Genomic DNA, 20,170 nt, shown 5'->3' on the forward strand with positions numbered 1-20,170 from the left:
AAATCAAAGAATTTTAACAATTTGGACTGTATGAAAACTGCATTTGTGTGATCCCTATACCCCATCTTGTGCACAACTCTTATCGCTCTCTTCTGTAATATGTACAATGGTTGAAGTGAGCTTTTGTATGTATTTCCCCAGTTTTCCACGCCATACTCCAAATATGGCAAAATCAATGAAGAATACAAAATACGCAATGCTTTAACGTCCAGCATATATCTAACCCTTGCCAATATCGATATATTTTTAGCTATTTTATGCTGAACATAACTGATATGAGATTTCCAGGATAATCTGTCGTCAACCATGACACCCAAAAATTTGATTTCATACACTCATTCGATATTAGCACCCCGCATTCTCAATTGAAGTTCATTATGTGGTCTACGGTTCCCAAATACCATATATTTAGTTTTCTCCAAATTCAAAGATAGTAAATTACTATCACACCATTTCTTTATCTTCACAAATTCCTCTGAAACCCTTACCGAGAGTTGCCGTAAGTTTTCATCAGATGCCCAAATGGTAGTATCATCAGCAAACAAAACCATTTTAACAGTTTCAGAAACCTTACATATATCATTGATGTATAATATAAACAGTTTAGGTCCCAAAACAGAGCCCTGAGGCACTCCACGTACGCTGAAATATAATCCTCTTCCGCCTCAACATCCTTGTTCACTTCTGGTTTATTAGCTCTTTTCCCTTTTGGAGGCATTTTAATAGTTGTAGAATTTGTTCAAAGACTTGAAAATGTAAGATGTGAAAAATCGTAGAACAGACAAGAGGAGCAGTAAAGACGTCTGCTCTCGCTTGCAACCCGTTGAGAAATGTCACCATAGAGGGTGTTACACAAAGCAAAGAAAGGCTTCCAGGCAACCTGAAATGGTTCTGAATGGATGGCCTCTGTGGAGCCTGAGGCCATGTTGACACAGTGGAACTGGTGGTGTGAAATATGATCACTGCATCGTCTCCATCAATAACGCTGGCTCCATCTCTTTTTGATCTCACTCTGTTTATGCCTCTGTCTCTCACATGCTCTTTTCTCTATCTCCATCCAGCTTTGACAGAGCTGAACAATAAAGCTAGAAGGCAAACTAGCACTTTACAATGCTACAGAATGACCTACAGTGTTGGTCTAATCTCATAACATCATCATGCAAATGTTAAAAAATGCCACAGATATGCGTCGTTTATTCATGCATTTATTTGTTTTATTTGCTATACTGGAATCAACTTCTTAATTCTGTTACATATTTAACTGTAGAGCCACACTTTCCCTCCAGACATTATTCAAAACAAAGCTGTAAAAATCCATGTTTTTATAATTACAATGAATCAAATAACAATGTGAAATAACCTGGCGATGTTAAAGGGGACACCTGTAATGATAAATCTACAGAGATGTATTGTCTGAATCTGCAGCTTTCCCTGGGTTTACGGAGCTTTATAGTGGGTTTCAGCTATTTGTTTTACTATCCAGCCCACGGTTTAACTGTTTTGGTTCACCGTTGCTGTCGATTTTGGCCAAAGGATGCAGCTGTTTGAAAAGGGAACCTCAAAACCCCATTGTACACTAGGTATCTGACACAGAATGCTCTCACCCTGTTGGCTAAACACCCACATCTGTGATATTCCACACCTCTGATTCCTAAAGGAGGTTTTTGGGTACAAATGTGGCATCTCCAAACCTATGCTGAGACAACCCTGATGGCATTGCTACTGTATGTATCACCATTTGTTTTTTCACAGACTTGACAAAGCTCTTCCAGAGCCTGTTTTGTCAGATGGTGCAGGACTAACCTTTATGGTAAAACTGACTTCTGTGTAAAATTAGCAGACTGCCCCTTTAATAGATGATGTGTGTTACATCCAATTTTGAGACAAGACATCAGAGCAGAACATGAACAGTTCTTGAGCCTCACCTGTTGGTGTCAAGCACCACATTATTTGTCAACCTGTGGAAAACAGAAGCAGAAGAAGATAACTTGATGAATATGTTGCACTGAAACTGCGCCATGTTACAGCAGCAATCCCCACCCTTCATCATTTTGTGGCTAGTAGTTGATTTTTGATATTAACTGTGCTACTAACAGTGCTCCCTGTTGCAGCCATGACGTTACAACACATCTTGTGGCAAGTCCTTATGGTATCATGTTATTTTATGTGCTTCAACTGGAAATACAGCAAATAGAAAGCTGACCTAATGTCCCTTCTGTGGCGTTTCCTGCAGCTGATCAGTGATGGCAGTGTGGTGTACGCTGAGGCGCTCTGGGACCATGTCACCATGGACGACCAGGAGCTCGGCTTCAAGGCTGGTGACGTCATCGAAGTAGTGGATGCCACCAACAAGGAGTGGTGGTGGGGTCGCATCATGGACAGCGAGGGCTGGTTCCCTGCTAGCTTTGTGCGGGTGAGATGCACTCTGAGCAGGCAGAAATGACCAGCTATATGGCTTTGATTCACACTGTTTCATTAATGACTGCAACACTGGCAAACTGTTCTAAGTATTTCTGTAATATCTAAGATTAGGGCAGGTTTTTTCCTTTAGTGGATCCTCATTAAGACATGGCTCATAAGCATTCTGTGTTGTTGACCAGGAGTTTAAAGTAAGAAGAAGAGAGAATTGAATACACACGTGTGTTCTCCTCAGTTGCGTGTCAACCAGGACGAGCCCATGGAGGAGTATCTGGCCCACCTGGAGGAGGCGCAGACTCGAGAGGAGGACCGAGCAGGCCTGGGCTTATTGTTGGGACCTGGTTTACCCTGCAAAGAGCAAATGAGGAGCAATGTCATCAATGAGATCATGAGCACAGAGAGAGACTACATCAAGCACCTGAAAGACATCTGTGAGGTCTGCATTAGATCAAGTGAAAACAGGATGTCAGATATGTATTAAGTAATTTATAGTTAGGTTTATACACTGTTATACACCAGCTCCAATAAACCCATTTCTTTACCATAACCATGTTAAACACTCTTTTCTGATTGGCAAGCCACTGTTATGAATACTTAAGCTTTAGTTTAGTACTGTATAGTCGATGTCATAAGGAGAAACAGGAGATCAGACCACATGCAAAAATGCCAAGGATGATACAAAATTATCCAAAAAGTGACTGTTATTATAAAGAATGCAAAGATGTACACCACCAGTCAAAGGTTCTGAATCACTTTTTCATTCAATTCAATGGGAAAGTGTCCAAACTTTGGACTGGAGCCAGTAAACAGCTTACCATTATATTTATTTAAATCTTGTGTTTTGTTGTTTGTATTTCTTTTAAATCTGCACAATAGGTTCTGATCCTGTTTCTGTTTCTCTCAGGGTTACATCAAACAGTGCCGCAAGAGGACAGACATGTTCACCGAAGAGCAGCTTCGCACCATCTTTGGCAACATTGAAGACATCTACCGATTCCAGAGGAAGTTTCTGAAAGGCCTGGAGAAAAAGTTCAACAAGGAGCAGCCGCATCTCAGCGAAATTGGCTGCTGCTTTCTCGAGCATGTGAGCTGAGTCACAGATTCAATCCAACAAATCCAGAGAATTTGCTTGTGAATTTTAACAGAATTATTTCTCCTTTTGTTGTTACTAAATGAAAGAAACCACCCCACAGTTGGTTGATTGTAAAACCTTTTGAGAAACTCTTCTGTTTTCGATTTTGTTCGGTTTTGTTCTCTAAAGCCCTCAGGTTCACTATAGCTTGTGAATGGCTTTCTAAGAGTAATGTGAGAGCATACTGTACTTTTTTAAACACTTGGTTAACTGCTGTCTTGCTTCTGACCTATTCTTTTGTTGTCTTTTATGTGTAGCAAACAGATTTCCAGATCTATTCTGAGTATTGCAACAATCACCCCAACGCCTGCGTGCAGATCTCTAAGCTGATGAAAGTCAACAAGTATGTGTTCTTCTTCGAGGCCTGTCGACTGCTCCAGAAGATGATCGACATTTCCTTGGACGGCTTCCTGCTCACTCCAGTTCAGAAGATCTGCAAGTACCCACTGCAGCTTGCTGAGCTGCTCAAATACACCAACCCACAGCACAGGTGACTGGTCTATGGATATGTAGATGTCAAAACAAACCATCACTTTTATTTTTTTCTCTAGAGATAGGCCAGCACAGGGTAGGATGATGTCAATATCTATATCTTTGAATTTGAAAGTTAATTTTTTTGCCTTGGAAATTCTAATTTAAAAAATTAGAGTTTAAATCAGGGTCTACTGACTGGATATCCAGAGCCTTCAGTCAAACAGTCTGTCGACCAATAGAAAATTAGATGTAGTTGAAAGCTCTAGAAAAAGCTGTACATTTATTTTTTTAAGTTAAAAATACCCTTAAACTTTCAGATCTTCATAAAATATTTATATCATGTTAAAAATTGAGCTACAGTACATATAAGTCATTGAAATGAATGATCTGTGAAACTTAATGACTATTAATTAGTGCGCTGGTGATCAGTACATGATAATGCATTGATGAGAAGTGATGCGATGGATTTTCAAATTTACAGATAAAATGTTTAAGGAAAAGTCACATGATTGTGATCAACAAAGAAAAGTTTTCATGAAGTGTGGTCACACCTTTGACAGATTAGAACATGTTGCACACCATGTTTTGAGTGTTTTATCTTAAATATTTTTACAGACTTGCTTATGTAACCACCAAATATGATAAACCTAAACCAAGTTGTGTCTGCTTACTGGGTCATTACCATAGATCTTGTCTTATAAAGTAAGAACACACACAATCATTAGTAATATAGAAAACATTTTAGTTTTTTTGATGCCTCACGGATGCAGAATGTCCCAAGACTGTATGGCGAAGCGTGGAGCAAGAGCTGCACACACTTGCACGTGGGTTAGAATCGCCTGAACCAATGTTGATCTACTATAAGAGAGTTTATGTGAAAATTACCTGAATGACACAATTTTAAAAATGTATAACTACATGAGGGAAAACTTAAAGTTTTTTTAAAGCTTTGAATATAATTCAAAAGGCACGAAGGGTGGTCCTTTCCCGAATGATGCAAATCATCCCATTTTGAACTTGGTTTTAGAATTTGCTGCTGTAAGAAAAATATTGATATCACTAGACTTGTCCGTCACACGTCATGTCATTTTCTGATCTTTAGAGACTACAGAGATGTGGAGGCGGCCTTAAACGCCATGAAAAACGTGGCCAGGCTGATCAATGAGAAAAAACGGCGCCTTGAGAACATCGACAAGATAGCCCATTGGCAGAGCTCCATAGAGGACTGGGAGGTGCGGCACGACACATCTTTGTTCTGGAATTTCCTCTCTCTTCATAATGTTCACTATCATTGAATCTTAGGGTGATGACTTAGTTTAAGGTTAGGGTAGTGGTTATGGTTAAGGTTAGGTTAAGTCTCCAGGAAATGAAGCTAAGTCAGTGAAAAGTCATCACGAGGAATGAAAACAAATGTGTGTGTGTGTTTGGATCCATGCAGGGTGAGGACGTTCTCAGCAGAAGCTCTGAGCTCATCTTTTCAGGTGAGCTGACGAAGCTGTCCCAGCCTCAGGCCAAGAGTCAGCAGAGAATGTTCTTCCTCTTTGACCATCAGATGGTGTACTGCAAAAAGGTACCTCAGCATTTTACACTGTATTTTAGAGTGAGTGGATTTTAATCACACATGCTGACCCCACCCAGACTTGATCAGAGCAGAGTATGCTTGCTTTAAGTGGTACTGGCACAAATGTATGACTATGCAGATCTGACTGATGACTTACTTCTTAATCTGTTCTTCTCATCACAGGACCTCCTGCGCCGGGACATGCTGTATTACAAGGGTCGCATGGACATGGACTACATGGAGGTGATAGACGTGGAGGATGGCAAGGAGAAGGACTTCAACGTTAGTGTGAAGAATGCCCTGAAGCTGCGCTCACTGGCTGGTGATAAGGTCCACCTCCTGTGTGCCAAGAAGCCAGAGCAGAAACAGCGTTGGCTTCGAGCCTTCACTGACGAGAGGAGGCAGGTCCAACACGACCGCGAGACAGGTCAGATGTTCACCTCAAAGGAAAATAACTGTATTTAAAGTTTGCCCTTTTAGTCAGATGATCCATCGTTAGCCTGTAATCAGAGATTAAAACTGTGAACGTCTGCTTAGATAACATTGTCTGTAACCTCTCATCCACCCTTTCTTCTCTGCAAACCACAGAGCTGTTTCCATAAACTTGTAATATAATTCATATTCCCTTTTATTTCCCCTCTGTTAAATCTGAAATACTATTTTAATATCCTCACTTGGCAGTGTGTCAGGGAATGTGGAATTGCCAGCAGTAAAAGGATTTCTATCTTAGAGATCCAAAGAATAGACAAGCAGATTGTCAGTCATCCTACTTCAACCTCCTCAGCTACACACAGCCAGTCTGTGCACTGAGTTGTTGGTCTGTATTACCAGACTGCTTCACTCTTTTATGTGTAGGCATTTTCTGTTTTAATTGAAGTGAATCTCCTCATGGCCTCGACACATTTCCTGTGGGCTAGATTTATTTAATTTATTAAATTAAATCTTATGTACTTGCTAGCACTTAATCAGAACAAATGATTTATTACTGTACAGAAACCTCAGTGCCATCATTTTGGTACAAGTAGATTAATGGCATAGTTTCACTAAAAAACAAATAGAAAGCCAAAATAAAAAAACTGTCTGAGACAGAAAGGCAGAGTTTATCAGTTTTAATTTGATGCACTTAAAGCTTCATAGTGATACTACTTCTTTTTCTATTCTCAGGCTTTTCTCTCACTGAGGTCCAGAAGAAACAGGCCATGCTGAATGCTTGCAAAAGCTATCCAGCTGGGAAACCCAAAGGTACTGTATGCACCTGAAGGGTACAGAGAATGGCAAATAACTGACACAAAGTGCTAGTACCTGAGTCTCGGTGTAGTGCTTGTACCATTGTACAGGTTTCTTCCAGTTATTTAAATGTCATTTTCTTTTATTATGCCGTTGCGCTAGTGTCAGTCATGGTTGGAGGCATTATGTTATCAGGTTGTCCTTCTGGTCGGCCCATTGTTGTGAACACGATATCTCAAAAATGCCTTGAGGGAATGTCTTTACATTTGGCACAAATGTCCACTTGGACATTTAAGATAGTAAGAGTTTTAGGCCTCTGAATAAATGTATGTGTCCTGTCTTCTCATCTGTGCATGACATCATAAGTAATGATATTTTCTGTTTACCTCCTCCTCAGTGGTGACCAGACCCTACTACGACTTCCTCCTGCGACAGAAACACCCCTCCCTCCCCACCGCTTTGCCCCAGCAGCAAGTCTTCATGCTGGCTGAGCCGAAGCGCAAAACCTCCACCTTCTGGCACAACATTGGCAGACTGACACCCTTCAAGAAATAAAAAAGTGAAAACGAAAAAGAAAATAAAAAAAAGCTGTGAAGAGAAGGAACAGGAGGAGAAAGAGAAGAGCTCTCTGCTCGTGCCTGAATAGACCCATTTTTAACTGTTCTTCTCTTTTCTTTCCTACTCATAACATTGCCCTAACTGATATATAGTAGTGATTTATTGTAAACATGACGATGATTATAATGGGGAGATTATTTTTCGAAGCACTTTATAGGTTGGTTAACAATCAGACTAGAATGGTCTCCCTGAGACACTGAGTAAAACAGTGAAAGTGGACTTTTCTTTTACCACTATACCTTCAACAAAGTGCAGATTGGTACTAATACGACTACTGTACTGATGCAAGTGAGCGTGGGACTCCTGACTGTGCTGCCTCTGTGAAGACGTTGCCTGTCAACAAAGCCGTGTCATTCATTTTCACTGTTCTATTTTATTTGACAGATGCCAGTTGTTCACAGTGCAAGATGGTTTGTTTTTGTATTTGTTTATTCTATGTCAGCTTGTGAAAAAAATGGAGAACTGAGCTGGGCCAGCAGTGACTGGTAAACTTCTTGTCCTCCTCTGTGTGCAAATATATAATTTCCGAATCATTTCAGGTGGGGTTTTTTAAGTGGTTTGTGATCTCCATCCCCCGGGATTTGGTCATGCATTTCTCTGGTACATTTGTGGTTTTGTGATTGATATTTGAACACTTGATAAAAGGCATAAAAGGTAGCCAAAAGAAAGTCAGCAGAGATTAAGGGTTTTTTGATTTGAACAAACAGCAGTGATGCACACACTCCAGCAACACGAAAGTCTGACCCTCGACTCTGCATTCGTAAAATTACAACCTGCTCATTTTGCTTTCTTTTTGTAAGTTCTGTTTGAAATGCATCATGGATGACTTATAATGACATGCATGGATGTGATGAACAAAATTACTGTGAACAATTTTTTATATATATATATGAAGAACCCTGCTATATTTAGTCAGATTCGGGAGGTTTCATAGTGCTATAGGTTGACAGCATCACACACACACACAGAGAGAGCTTCTGTGCACCTGTACTTCTGATCACCAGTATTCCTGCTCTGTGAACCTGGTCTCCGGTATAATCTCATTTCAGAACAATGCATCCCAGTGATATCACCCTGTAAGTGCATTCACTGAAATGTACTCCTTTTACCTTTATGTTCAAATGTTTTAGCTTCTGACAACATGGAATATTAAACCTTCCTAAGCTGACAAATGTGGTTGTCAGTTGGGGTGGTTATTATTATTAGGTTATTATTTGATTTATTTTGCTTTTTTTTTTTTTACTGCTCTGCAAAGATAATGAGGAAATGTGGGGAGATCATAGCTGCAAACTCAAGTGACTATACCACCCCCTATCCACTGCAGTCATTAATAGTAATGAAACACATTTGTTATCTCTGTAACTTAAGTACACTTTCTAGCGCACATTGGATGCACTATACAGACAGAAGTAGCAATCAGGGGACAGCAGCTGTGAGTGAGTGTGATAAAACATCTGGAGAATAAAGCCACTGCACTAGGATGCTGCCACTGTGCAGTAATTTACAAAAAAAACAAAAAACAAACAACAGATGTCAGTTTGCTGATGCCCATCATACACTGTTGTGTCCCATAGAGAACGAATACAACAGTGACTTAATTGTTTGTTGCTGGTGTTGGGTCAAATAAAGCTGAAGTTAGCTCAGTGTGGACAGGCTAACATTCTCTAGCTTAGTAAAACAGCAATATATTAAATACAAAAACTGTTTGCATAACAAGTGGTGACGCACATCTGCCCCACCACACCACACCTCCCAATTAAGAACATTCTGTTTTACATGAATCACTTGAGTACCATTTTTTTTCATTCAGTACAGTGAATTTTGCCAAAAGGTGTGCAGCTATGTAAAAACTTTTCAATACCTTACATCCAGCCTTACTCTAATGCCATTCTCTCCATTCAGAAGTCTCTGAAGTCCCTTCTGGTAAGTACTGTATATAGCAGCTGGTGGTTATTTCATGCACAGACTACTGTATTTCACTATTAACCCACTTTAGCCCTTTGGCCTCTGGCTTCATCCACAGGTTACACCCCATCCTTCCAGCATCCCATGGCCCTTATCCATTTTTGCACTTTGCCAGTTTATAAAGCATGTATTTCTCTGACCTCCAGCGGCCCTTAGCTTTATCTCAGGCTAAAACTCCATCCTTCTGGCCTTCGATCACCCAGTTCTTATTTCCTTTAGTTCTTATTTCCTTTCTGCTCTGGTCTTTTGAAGCAGTACTCTTCAGCAGGGTCTAATCACCAAATTCTTTTTCTGTGGCAAACCTCAATAAAAGGTTTTTGTGCACTTCCTCTTTAGCCCTCCTCACTGGAGTAGAGTAAGCGACTCCTATTTGGTGTTGATGTCAACTGGTTTGCCTAGTGATGTAATAAAGTCCCAGAATTGACAAATTGAATTTGGTGGACGTTAAACAAGGGCTGATGGCTTATAATTCAAGAAAGATTCAAGACTCAGCTAATGTATTGACATAATGTATGAAAATTAAAGAGAACAATACATGTCTATTTGTATTATAAAATGCAGCAACATTTTTAAAATGGTCAGCTGTGACAAAGTGCACTGTATGTGCTTCCATTGTGCCAAAAAACTGATTTTAGGCTCAGTTTCCTGGGTTAATCCTGTTTTTACCTCAAATTTAACTGATCCAAGAGATTAACTGTAATTACAAGAATAACGCTGGGAATTAATCAGTTTTTGCACCAAAAATTAGATTTTTAAAAATTCCCCTCAAAACTTTGCTCTGCTCTTGCAGTGTGGTCCTTTTTCAAATTTTGTTCTTCTGACCTTCCCCTCTTTGGTTGTTTAAGATGTAAGTGGAAGTGGCAGAAATGAAGATGAACATCAGTGATTCAGGAGCTGGCACCTGCCTATAAATACTTCTCTCTACCTGCAGACTGCTTTAGTTTCTCATAAAACTATCCCACCCTCGTGGTCTATCCCATGCTCCTCTGTCCTTCCTTCCTGTTCCTTCCTACCCCCCTCTACCTCTCCTCTTCCTTCCTGCTGTTGGAAGACTTCTTCCCTGCATAATTTCCTGAAGCCTTCCCCCAAAATGCTCTAACATCCACTAAGCAGTATCAGCACAAGGTTCCACATAAGCACATCCCCCTTTTCCTCTCAGGCGTGGTCCTGACTACTGAATTAGTATACAAAAAACAAACAAACAAACAAAAAACACTCCACACAAGGCATTGTTTTCTTTTGTCAGACTAGACTTCTTTTTCTCGGTCTGCATTTTTTTTAATGGAAGAAAATTTCAATAATGCGCCTCAGAGCCACCATACAGGAGCCTTCTTTAAAAAAAAAAAAAAAAAAGCACAAATCAGTGTGATATCCATCCATTATCTATACCGCTTATTCCTGAACAAGGTCAAAGGTGGGCATTTTGTCTTGCAATCAGTGTGACAGTGAATCATAATTTTACTTAAGCTTTCATGCTACATACTTCAAACTCTTGTTTTTAAGAATAAACTCAGTTTATAATCTATTGTACATATAATATTGGTTAGTTATATGTGGCTATAAAAGGCTATGAGGTATTAACTCTCCACACAGTAAACCTTTACAGAAGGATTCCTCAAAGGACATGATTCCATAGGTCACAATATTGATCATATTTTGATTTTGACTTAAGACATTGTAAGGCAGTCATTAAAAATCTGAAAATGGGTACAAAAGTATCTTTCACTGTTGAATGTTCAAAATAAACATTCAAAGGCAAATACAGCAAAATAATAATGCTGTCAGTCACAAGGGCCAATTTTGATTTACTCTACATAAGAAAAAAACAAACATCTGAACAAGGCATCATGTACACACTAAACCCCCAAACAGTTCCTGAAAGAGGCTCAAATCCACAGTGTACCATCTATCTGCTGTCTATCCCATACCTTCCAGCTCCTGTCAGCTGCAGTGGAATAGCTGGAGGATAACAGGAACACAGGCTGCTTGTTGTGACAGAGGTGTTTGGCTGATTTCATGTGCACACTGGGATACTGAAAAAAAGTGGATCGGTCATTAGCTCCTGCCAATGACCAGTAATGGACAAAACAAAATAGACACCTGCTAAAAGGCTGGAATACTGTTAGGATTTAAAGGTGAGGTAGGACCCAAGGAGCAGACACAAGGGCCAAGGAGTTACTTGAAAAGACTTTTTAATGAAAGGGTGCAACATAGGACTAGGGCAAAAACACGAGGCTCAACCTGACAAAAGTAAAGAACGTGGACAGAAACTTACAACAACAACAGTTCAGTCAGGGAGCAAGGCCAAAGAACTCAAAACCACACCTCGTTAAACACTCTATATCCTTTTGTAATGTCATGCAACTGTTGTCTTGTCTCCCATGTTCGGTACTGTTTTGTTAATGTTTCTTTGTTTCAATAAAAAAAAAAACACACAAACAAAAAACCTCAAACAAACCTGAAAGCACAAACTGAAAATCCACAATGGACGCGAACGGGCAGGGTGTGGTGATCGGAAAGTGACAAACAGACGACAGGGGCAACAAGGTGTGGAGACAAAATGAACCAGTAGCCAAACTGAGGGAAGGAAGGAGGATATATAGACAGGAGACCAGAGAATAATGAACAGTAGGTAGAAACCATGAATGGTGATTGTGAACCAGGGTAAAGCTGGGGCAGGTAAGCCGACATAAAACAGGAAGTCTAACCAAAAATAAAAGCACAAAACAGGAAGAAGGACACAAACCACAACAGATTGTAGAAAAATGAATAACTTCATCACACCTGTCACCACTCAGAGTCCAAACTCTAACAGTGCAAAGTTTGCAGGGACTAGAAACCAAACAGAAAGCATCTTATAGAACGTACAGGAGCAACACAAACAGGCAGAGTGTGATGAGCAGACCTGACAAATACTGCTTCCATTTTATGGCCTAATTTAAAATAACGTAGCTAATGTCCTGGAGTTTGTCTTATTGAATATTAAATATTAAGGCTATCTATTAAACCTCCCCTTAATTTTTGAACTTCAGCTGTGTCTACATTTGGGTCATTCTTTTTGACTAAACTTATCATATCTGGCCGCCAGCACCTGAGATGATGTATTCTGTTGCATCCTTGTATTCACAAAAATGTAGCTGAGATATTCCAAAACAGCAATCAACTTACAAGCTTTGGAAAAAGAAGGAAAAGCCACTCAAACCATAACATCTGATGAAATGTTTTTATTTTCCACATTTCAGAACATGCTTCATGATAAAAACAAACAAGTCTGATATTGGATGATTCTGCACATCACTGTTTCTGTCCTCTTTCAATGTAGGAAATGGTGTGTCCTTTATGAAGTGAGTAACCTGCAGGTGTGAGTTTTATGTTGCATCTCTAACTTGGAAAAAATATTTTGAAATGAAACTATAACTTATCAGATTAACTCGATCCATCATTAGTTTGTTGGGTTGATTATAAGTGAATAGAACAATTATGTCTGAACAAAACAAGCTTCAGTGCATTCAGTGTTACACTGCTAATATCGCAAAATGGGAGAAACTATAAACAGTACTATAACAACACAATGCTTTCATCTACTCTGTGTATATGTGCATGTTTCCATGCACAGGCTATTACTTTTGCCATCTGTACATCTGGGTGTACTGAGCAGCATAAGACTGCCTGCTTATGTGCTGACCTCCCTCTACATCAGATTCATCCATCTCCTCCTCTTCTTCCTCTTCTTCTTCTTCTTCTTCATCCTCCTCCTCCTCCTCCATGCCTCTCTGGCGCTGTAAGACACTGTGAGACTGACAAGGTGAGAATATCAGTGTTGGTGAGTGGTAGCCTTCAGGACAGCAGTTCAAATTTGACCACAGCAAAACCCAAGTGACTGAAAGTCACTGGCTATTCACAAATAAGGATTCAAAAAGCTGGGACAGTGAGAGTGGCTAATGGCTGGGGATAAGACCTGGCTTTGCAGCCCTGCATTCCCAACTGAGCTCAGCAAGGGCTCAGTTTTATGCAAATAATCACTGACACAGTTGCCACTGTGTCATCTTGAAGTGCATCTTCATCTGAGTTACAATTATGAACAAACACAACCCGTTTTAACTAATCACACACAAATCATTGTATATACTCCTCCAATTTGAATACATGATTCAAACAATCAGAGTGTAGGCTGGGTGCTCCTGAACAGCTGAGTGGTTATAGTATGTGGTATGCATTTGCAATGTCCATGGACTGAGTCCAGCTGAGGATCTGGGTTGCATGTCTTTTCCTCTCTTCCTCTCTATCTCCCCATGTTTCCTGTCTGCCTCTGCAACCTACTTTTAAATAAAAGGCCACACTTCCAAGAAATATATTTGTTTGTATGTTTTCCTCTATACTTGTGATTTAGATGACATCTGATCACAAAAACCTGGAAAAAAACTGGAAATTTCAAGTGGTTTGCCTACTCAATACAACACCCTCAGAGCTACAGATTCATGAGAGGACAGACAATGCTGCTTTGTATCTGTATGTGTGAATACACTGTTATTCTTAGCAAAAATTCGGTCACTATAGTAACAAAGACAGTGGGGCTTACGCTCCTGGCTGCCTCCGGGTACTGGCTGTGTTGCTGTCTCTGGTTTTGGCCTGGGGCAAAGACCTGCTTTGGCCTGAAGCTTTGGCCTCTGTGGGAAGCCAGAAGAGGACTGGGGTAGCGGCTCATGAGGGGAGAAGAGCGGCTGCTCAGTGGGCTGTCCACATGCGCAGAGTCAGACATCTTGATCCGCCCACTAAACAGCTGTGGAGACAGGATGACAGTACTGACAATGCTTACTCCAAAAACAGGACAGAGGCTTTTAGTTTTCCTTGAAAATATCACCTGAAAGTGAAGCTTGAAACTTCAGTTATGACTGTCTACTTTTATACTGTGTGTTGTAAATATCAGGGGGATTCCTATTCAGAGTACAGTATTGTCCACCTTCATGATTTCTCAGCATGAAACCTGGACAACAATCAGTCCAATCTTGTTGGATGTTGGTTAACAATTTGTCATATTTTGTTGTCTAAACATAGACTATGTTTTAGCTACACAGTGATGATTATGTTTATCTGTTAAATTTGTTTTACATAAAACCCTCCTTCACTGTGGCGCACAACTTGTTTGGTTCTAGATGACAAAGAAAACTAAAATATGTATAATATAACCAGGAAATGGCTCAAAATTGCTTCTGGAGGAAAATTAATTTTCATTTCTTTCTACCTAATGAAAATGCTGGGTTATGTCAAAATGCAAGCTACCTCCAGATCCTTTTGGGTGTTCACTGCCTCCAGGTTGTGGTATGTGTGTGTGTAGACCTCCAGCGCTTTAGCATGGAAAAGCATCTCCACTGTGATGAAATCCATGAAAACCCTCTGCCGAAAAAACAAAGGTTGCTGTCAGTCAAAATGTAATGCTTTACCTCCTGGAAGATGTGAATGCACAGGGTGTGTGTGTGTGTTAAGGTTAGAATTTGGCTTAGGTTAGGGGTAGGGTTGGGGTTAGGTTAAAATTAGGGTAAGGGGCATCATGTCAACAGGTTTCCTCACAACTATACAGTATGTAGAAATTCAAACACTTCTGTGTGTGTGATTGACTGACTTTGATATCCTCCAATTTCTGTTTCTGGAACTCTGTGATGGTGTCCTCTAGCTGTCTGCTGCTGTGCTGGACTTTACTGGAAGACTTTTGAAGATTTACTTCTGCCTGTAAGTTAACACAAAATGCAATAACAAAGCTTTACCTCAGCATCTGTATGAGCTGCTGGATAATGGGATGATATTCATAAAATAATAATAAAGTCATTTACATTACCTGAGACTGAAAGGTCCAGTCAAGAAAATATTCTCAAACATTTTTAACATATGATGACTATATGTGACAGTAATATAACGTACAATGTCCAAAAAGAAAGAAAGAAATAAAACAGATATATGGCTTTATATTTAAATTGCATTTGTCCCTCACCAACATGGATGATATGCAAAGTCACATATACTATATACTAACTACATACTAATCACATTAACAGTAAAATGACCATATGATCAAAATGTTTGTATAGATATGCACCAATCAGCCATAACATTATAACAATTTGCCTAATAATGTGCACACAGGAGTCAACGTGGTAGTCAACTGGCACTCCTGTCACTCTCGTAGGTCAACCTCCTCATCGGTAAACCTTGGGCATCCATGACCCTGTTGCCAGTTCACTGCAAACCAGCAACACCCAACAAGACCTGTAGTCTGGGAGATGCTCTGATCCAGTTGTCAGTCATCACAGTTTGACCCTTGTCAAAGTCACTCAGATCCTTATGCTTGTTTGTTTCAAAAACTGACTGTTCACACACTGACAGGTGCTATTGTAATGCGATAATCAATCTTACACACTTCATCTGACAGTGGTCATAATGTTATGGCTGATCAGTGGATAAACATTATACACTATTTTTATAAGCTATATGCTTTCTTGATGTGAAGCCAGTTAAGCACTATGGCATTGAGATTAATACATCAATAAAACAAATTTATCATGAATATGTGGTGATTAATTGTTCACGAGTCAGGGAAAAATGGAGTGGCAGGTTGACAGACAGATCAGTGCGGCGTCCGCAGTAATACAGTCTCTGTACCGGTCCGCTGTGGTGAAGAAGGAGCTGAGTCATAAGACGAAGCTCACAATTTACCAGTCAATCTACGTTCCTACCCTCACCTATGGCCATGAACTTTGGATCATGACCGAAAGAATGAGATCATGGATACAAGCAGCAGAAATGAGTTTCCTCTGGAAAGTGGCTGGGCGCACCCTTAGGGATAGGGTGCAGAGCTCAGAGTAGAGCCCTCCTGCTCCTCCATGTTGAATGGAACCAGTTGAGGTGGCTCGGGCACCTGTTTAAGATTCCCCCTGGATGCCTCCCTGGGGAGGTATTCCAGGCATGTCCCTCCGGGAGAAGGCCTCAGGGCAGACAGACCCAGGACACATTGGAGAGACTATGTCTCCTGGCTGGCCTGGGAACGCCTTGGGGTTCCTCCTGAGGAGCTAGAGGAGGTGTGTGGGGAGAGGGAAGCTCTGCTCAGGCTACTGCCCCCGTGACCCAGTCTCGGTTAAGTGGATGAAGATGGATGGATGGATGGATGGAAACGCGGTGATAAAAAGAGTCAGATGTCTGTTTATGAAGGATACAATGCTCTGTCGATCTGCTGGGTTCCTCAGTCTGAGTTTTTCCAGTTTCTGTAGCTCCTTCAGCTCTCTGTTCAGATCAGTGCTGAACTTCTTCAGATCTGCCTGAATGGTAGACACACTGTTAGCTCACACTGCTGACACAATACACAAACCAATGGTCTTTGTCATGTGCTGTGTTTATGTGTAACAATGTCTACGGAAGACAAAAGAATCACTGCTTGCTTGATGAAATGCCTAAAATCACCTATGCTCACTTTACCTCGTATCTAAGAATGACCACCTTAACATGGTTGAGGGGTTACTGTGCACTCGCGACCCAAGGAGCTGTTTTGTCAGGGACAATAGCTCCTGGTAAGACCACCTAAAGCAGGTCCCAGACCAAGTACAGCCCCAGAACCCTTATGGAGTGTAAACTCTGGAAGCCATCTATCTATCCCATGTTAAGAAGACTGGGGCATTCACCTGGGGCTATGGTGGCAATGGTTGGACAAAGGGGTCTAGTGAATTGCCAAACACGCAGCACACAAACATAAATACACTGGTGTGCTGATCCCATGATCCTACATTATAGAGGTTGTGTGAATTATGATAAATGGAGCCAAGGTGAAAGTCAAGGAACCATGGAGTGACACTGTAGTGCTATAAAATACCTGGATGGTTGGTTTAGGTCATCAGAGCCTGTGGCTATGACACACAACAGCACTGTGAATCCCAAAGAGTTGTTTCTCTTAATTATGTTCAGCCAGCTCCTGTTACTAAATTGAACCAAATCTTAAGCATGTCAGTGGCAAATAATCATGTCACTTTTATAACATTTATTTGTTACAGTTTTGGAAGGCATTGACATATGATGTCATTATGCTGATTAGGAGCCCACTGATAAATGAGCCAGGCATATGTATCATACTGGTAATGTAAGACTTTTTTAAATGATGATTTAGAAACTGTGTATTATATATATATTATATATGCCATGGGATTTTGTAGAAAAATTCATATTTTCTAAATCTCAAAGACTTCAGTGATTCTCTGACTTTCCCCCTAGTTCCACTAGCTGGGCAAAGTTTCCAATTTCTCAACATCTAATGAATGGACTGGACAAATTTTGGTATAGACATTTATAATCCCCAGAGGATTCATCTCAGTAACTGTGGTGATCCTCTGAGTTGTTCCCCGGTGCCAGCATAAAGACACATTTCTAATTTGTCCAATACTTACTAATGACAGTTCCACTCTAGAGGACACATTCTTGAGTTAGTCCTTTTGCATGAAGCGTGAGCATCATTTTGTCTGTGCCTGGCACACGTGTAATAGTTACTGTAGATGTCTTAAATGTGAGCCAATATTATCAACTAATATATTAGCTCCTTGCAGATATATCAGTATTGCTAGTGCACATCTTTAATCACACTTACTCTTTTATTTTTGACTATGTCTCCATAGGCTTTTAGAGGAGCCACAACTCTCATCTCCAGTCTCTCTACCTGCAACAACAAAACGGTCATCATGACAGCAACTGCATACTGAATAGAGTAGAATGTGCATGGATAACTACAATGCCCTGGACCTGAGCCTGCCTGTAGTCCTGAACCATGGACAGGTCTTCTGCCAGGTTTTTGAGGCCAGTCTGGAGCTCGGGGCCCTCTGTGCCTGAGAAATCAAACAGCTGAGCTACCAGCAGGTCGGCCTTGTCTCTGAGCTTGGCTGACTTCCTGGTGTAGGCAGCCAGCAGGGAGCAGATCTCACCCAGGTACTTGTCAGCATGTTTTACCGTCTGCTCCATGCTTTTTAGCTGGGCATCCCTGCTGGGGCAGATCAGTAGGAAAAAAAGTAGCATGAGGATGTTTTATTTGTGTTTACTTTGTAACATGTTGGGAATAAATTAGCTTATTACCAAGTCCATGCAAATTCTCAGTCATCCAGGTCGTAGTACACTGAAAAAACTTAGAAGAAGGCACTGGGACGTAGTTTTTAGGTAGAAGATGTTTCACCTCTCATCCAGGAAGCTTCATCAGTTCTGCCCGACTGGTGGTGAGCAGGAGGTATTTATCCCACTGGATGGCATTTCAGTCCTTCCACGGCCAACAAGGTCCCCTAACGACTGAGTCATTGGAGTTCCAATGTCCTCTGATGACCAAGCCATTAGGGTCTGGTATCAGTGAGAGTCGTTACCCGTCTTTGACCCCTCACATGTGGCCTGACGCCTATTGTCCTGGTTTGAATTTGGTTGGAAATGTTTGGGTAGAAATTTAAAATCGTCAAATCTAGTTGGAAGGGTTAAAAGGATGGGTAACTACTCTCACCAATACCACACCCTAACAACTCGGTCATCAGAAGACATTGTTGTCCAGATGCCTTCTTCTATGTTTTTTCAGCAGCTTATTAACAAGTTTCTCGGCAGTTACTATTGTCCAAGAAAAACCACCTACATATTATCTTCTATCTTTGTAATGTGAAATACAAAAGTATAGAGTCCTACCTGGAGAGGAGGCTGTTCATGTTTGTTCTGTTGTTCACTCTGCAGCTTTTCCGATCTGTTGTTTGCCTCAGCTGTTCTCACAGAAGCCTCCTGCCATGGAAACACTGACAACAGATGGCGTCTCATAGATGTTGTGGTGGTGTGAGTAATGCTCACTGCCACATGATGGCAGCAGAGTATTGTTAAAGCTCCCTATTGCACCTAAGGACCATCCATCCATCCATTATCTATACTGCTTATTCCTGAATAGGTTCACAGGGTGCTGGAAACAATCCCAGATGACATTAGGTGAGAGACAGGGTACACTTTGGACAGGTCGCCAGTCTATCACAGGGCTGGCATGTTGGCAGACAACCACACATACCCACACTCACTCCTATGTGCAATTTAGAGCCACCAATCAACCTAAATCACGTCTTTGTACTATGGTAGGAAGCCGGAGTACTCGGACAGAACCCAAGCAGGCTCAGGGGGAACATGCAAACTCCTAGAACCTCCTTTCTGTGAAGCAACAGCACTAACCACTGCATCACCATGCCACCTGATCCAAAATCCAAAATTTGATTTAGGTCAAAATTTTGTACCAATTACTAAAAGAAAATGCACGGACAAAATTTTACCTCCCAAATTTAGAGGTTCCCCAAAAATGCTTCACACCTGATTAAACCACTTGTTTGCAGTTTACCATTAAATCAGTATCCAGTCATACATCTGCTCCACTCAATACTAATAATAAAGCAGAAACACAAAAAACATCACATTAATGAACTGAAGTAACTGTACAGTCCTTTTCAGTTAAAAGGATTACACATTTCACAACTGATGGCATATTATTGCGATGCTTTGCAACAACCTTCATGAGGTGCTGTATTTGAGACTCATCTCTTGTAAAACAATTAAGATTTGTTGTAAGGGTGAGCGCACATTTGGCAGTGTCGTTGATTACAGTCATGTCCCTGACAGCAACACTGAATTGAATATTGAACATTGAATACAAATGGCATTATGGTTACATTTAATGTATCAAATCAAATTTTATTTCTATAGCGCCAAATCGCAACAAAAGTCATCTCAGGACACTTTACAAAGTA

General features: G+C 40.7%; 2 protein-coding genes across 7 annotated transcripts in view; one reads left to right on the forward strand and one right to left on the reverse strand.

The window, feature by feature from the left end:
- The window catches only part of arhgef4 (Rho guanine nucleotide exchange factor (GEF) 4), an 84,463-nt gene extending 75,865 nt beyond the window's left edge, over positions 1–8,598 (forward strand). For all 6 annotated transcript variants that reach the window (XM_020608911.1, XM_020608912.1, XM_020608914.1 and 3 more), the window contains 9 exons: positions 2,234–2,413; positions 2,654–2,854; positions 3,323–3,502; positions 3,808–4,040; positions 5,127–5,256; positions 5,463–5,594; positions 5,769–6,012; positions 6,750–6,827; positions 7,210–8,598. In XM_020608911.1, coding sequence (XP_020464567.1) covers positions 2,234–2,413; positions 2,654–2,854; positions 3,323–3,502; positions 3,808–4,040; positions 5,127–5,256; positions 5,463–5,594; positions 5,769–6,012; positions 6,750–6,827; positions 7,210–7,367 — 1,536 coding nt within the window. In that variant the 3' untranslated portion in view covers positions 7,368–8,598. The remainder of the gene's footprint in view (positions 1–2,233; positions 2,414–2,653; positions 2,855–3,322; positions 3,503–3,807; positions 4,041–5,126; positions 5,257–5,462; positions 5,595–5,768; positions 6,013–6,749; positions 6,828–7,209) is intronic.
- Positions 8,599–12,431: 3,833 nt separating this feature from the next.
- Positions 12,432–19,154, reverse strand: LOC109965154 (protein FAM92B-like). Its single transcript, XM_020608954.1, has 9 exons — positions 19,080–19,154; positions 18,168–18,402; positions 18,016–18,084; positions 16,601–16,702; positions 15,229–15,234; positions 15,016–15,120; positions 14,676–14,789; positions 13,975–14,175; positions 12,432–13,192 (listed from the first exon to the last, which is right to left on the reverse strand). Exons 1-9 carry the CDS (start codon positions 19,097–19,099, stop codon positions 13,016–13,018), a joined length of 1,029 nt encoding a protein of 342 aa, XP_020464610.1. The 5' UTR covers positions 19,100–19,154; the 3' UTR covers positions 12,432–13,015.
- Between the last annotated feature and the right edge of the window lie 1,016 nt (positions 19,155–20,170).

Source organism: Monopterus albus, unplaced genomic scaffold (genome assembly GCF_001952655.1).
Source record: "Monopterus albus unplaced genomic scaffold, M_albus_1.0 scaffold96.1, whole genome shotgun sequence".
Lineage (NCBI taxonomy): Eukaryota > Metazoa > Chordata > Actinopteri > Synbranchiformes > Synbranchidae > Monopterus > Monopterus albus.

Bases quoted from the DNA above. Each gene is read 5' to 3' on its own strand.
- LOC109965154 (XM_020608954.1), bottom strand. From the start codon at position 19,099: ATGAACAGCCTCCTCTCCAG. The intron at 16,703-18,015 runs GTAAGTGTGATT...TCTACCATTCAG, and splicing joins ACATAGTCAAAAATAAAAGA to GCAGATCTGAAGAAGTTCAG. The intron at 13,193-13,974 runs GTAAGCCCCACT...TCACCTTGTCAG, and splicing joins ACCCGGAGGCAGCCAGGAGC to TCTCACAGTGTCTTACAGCG.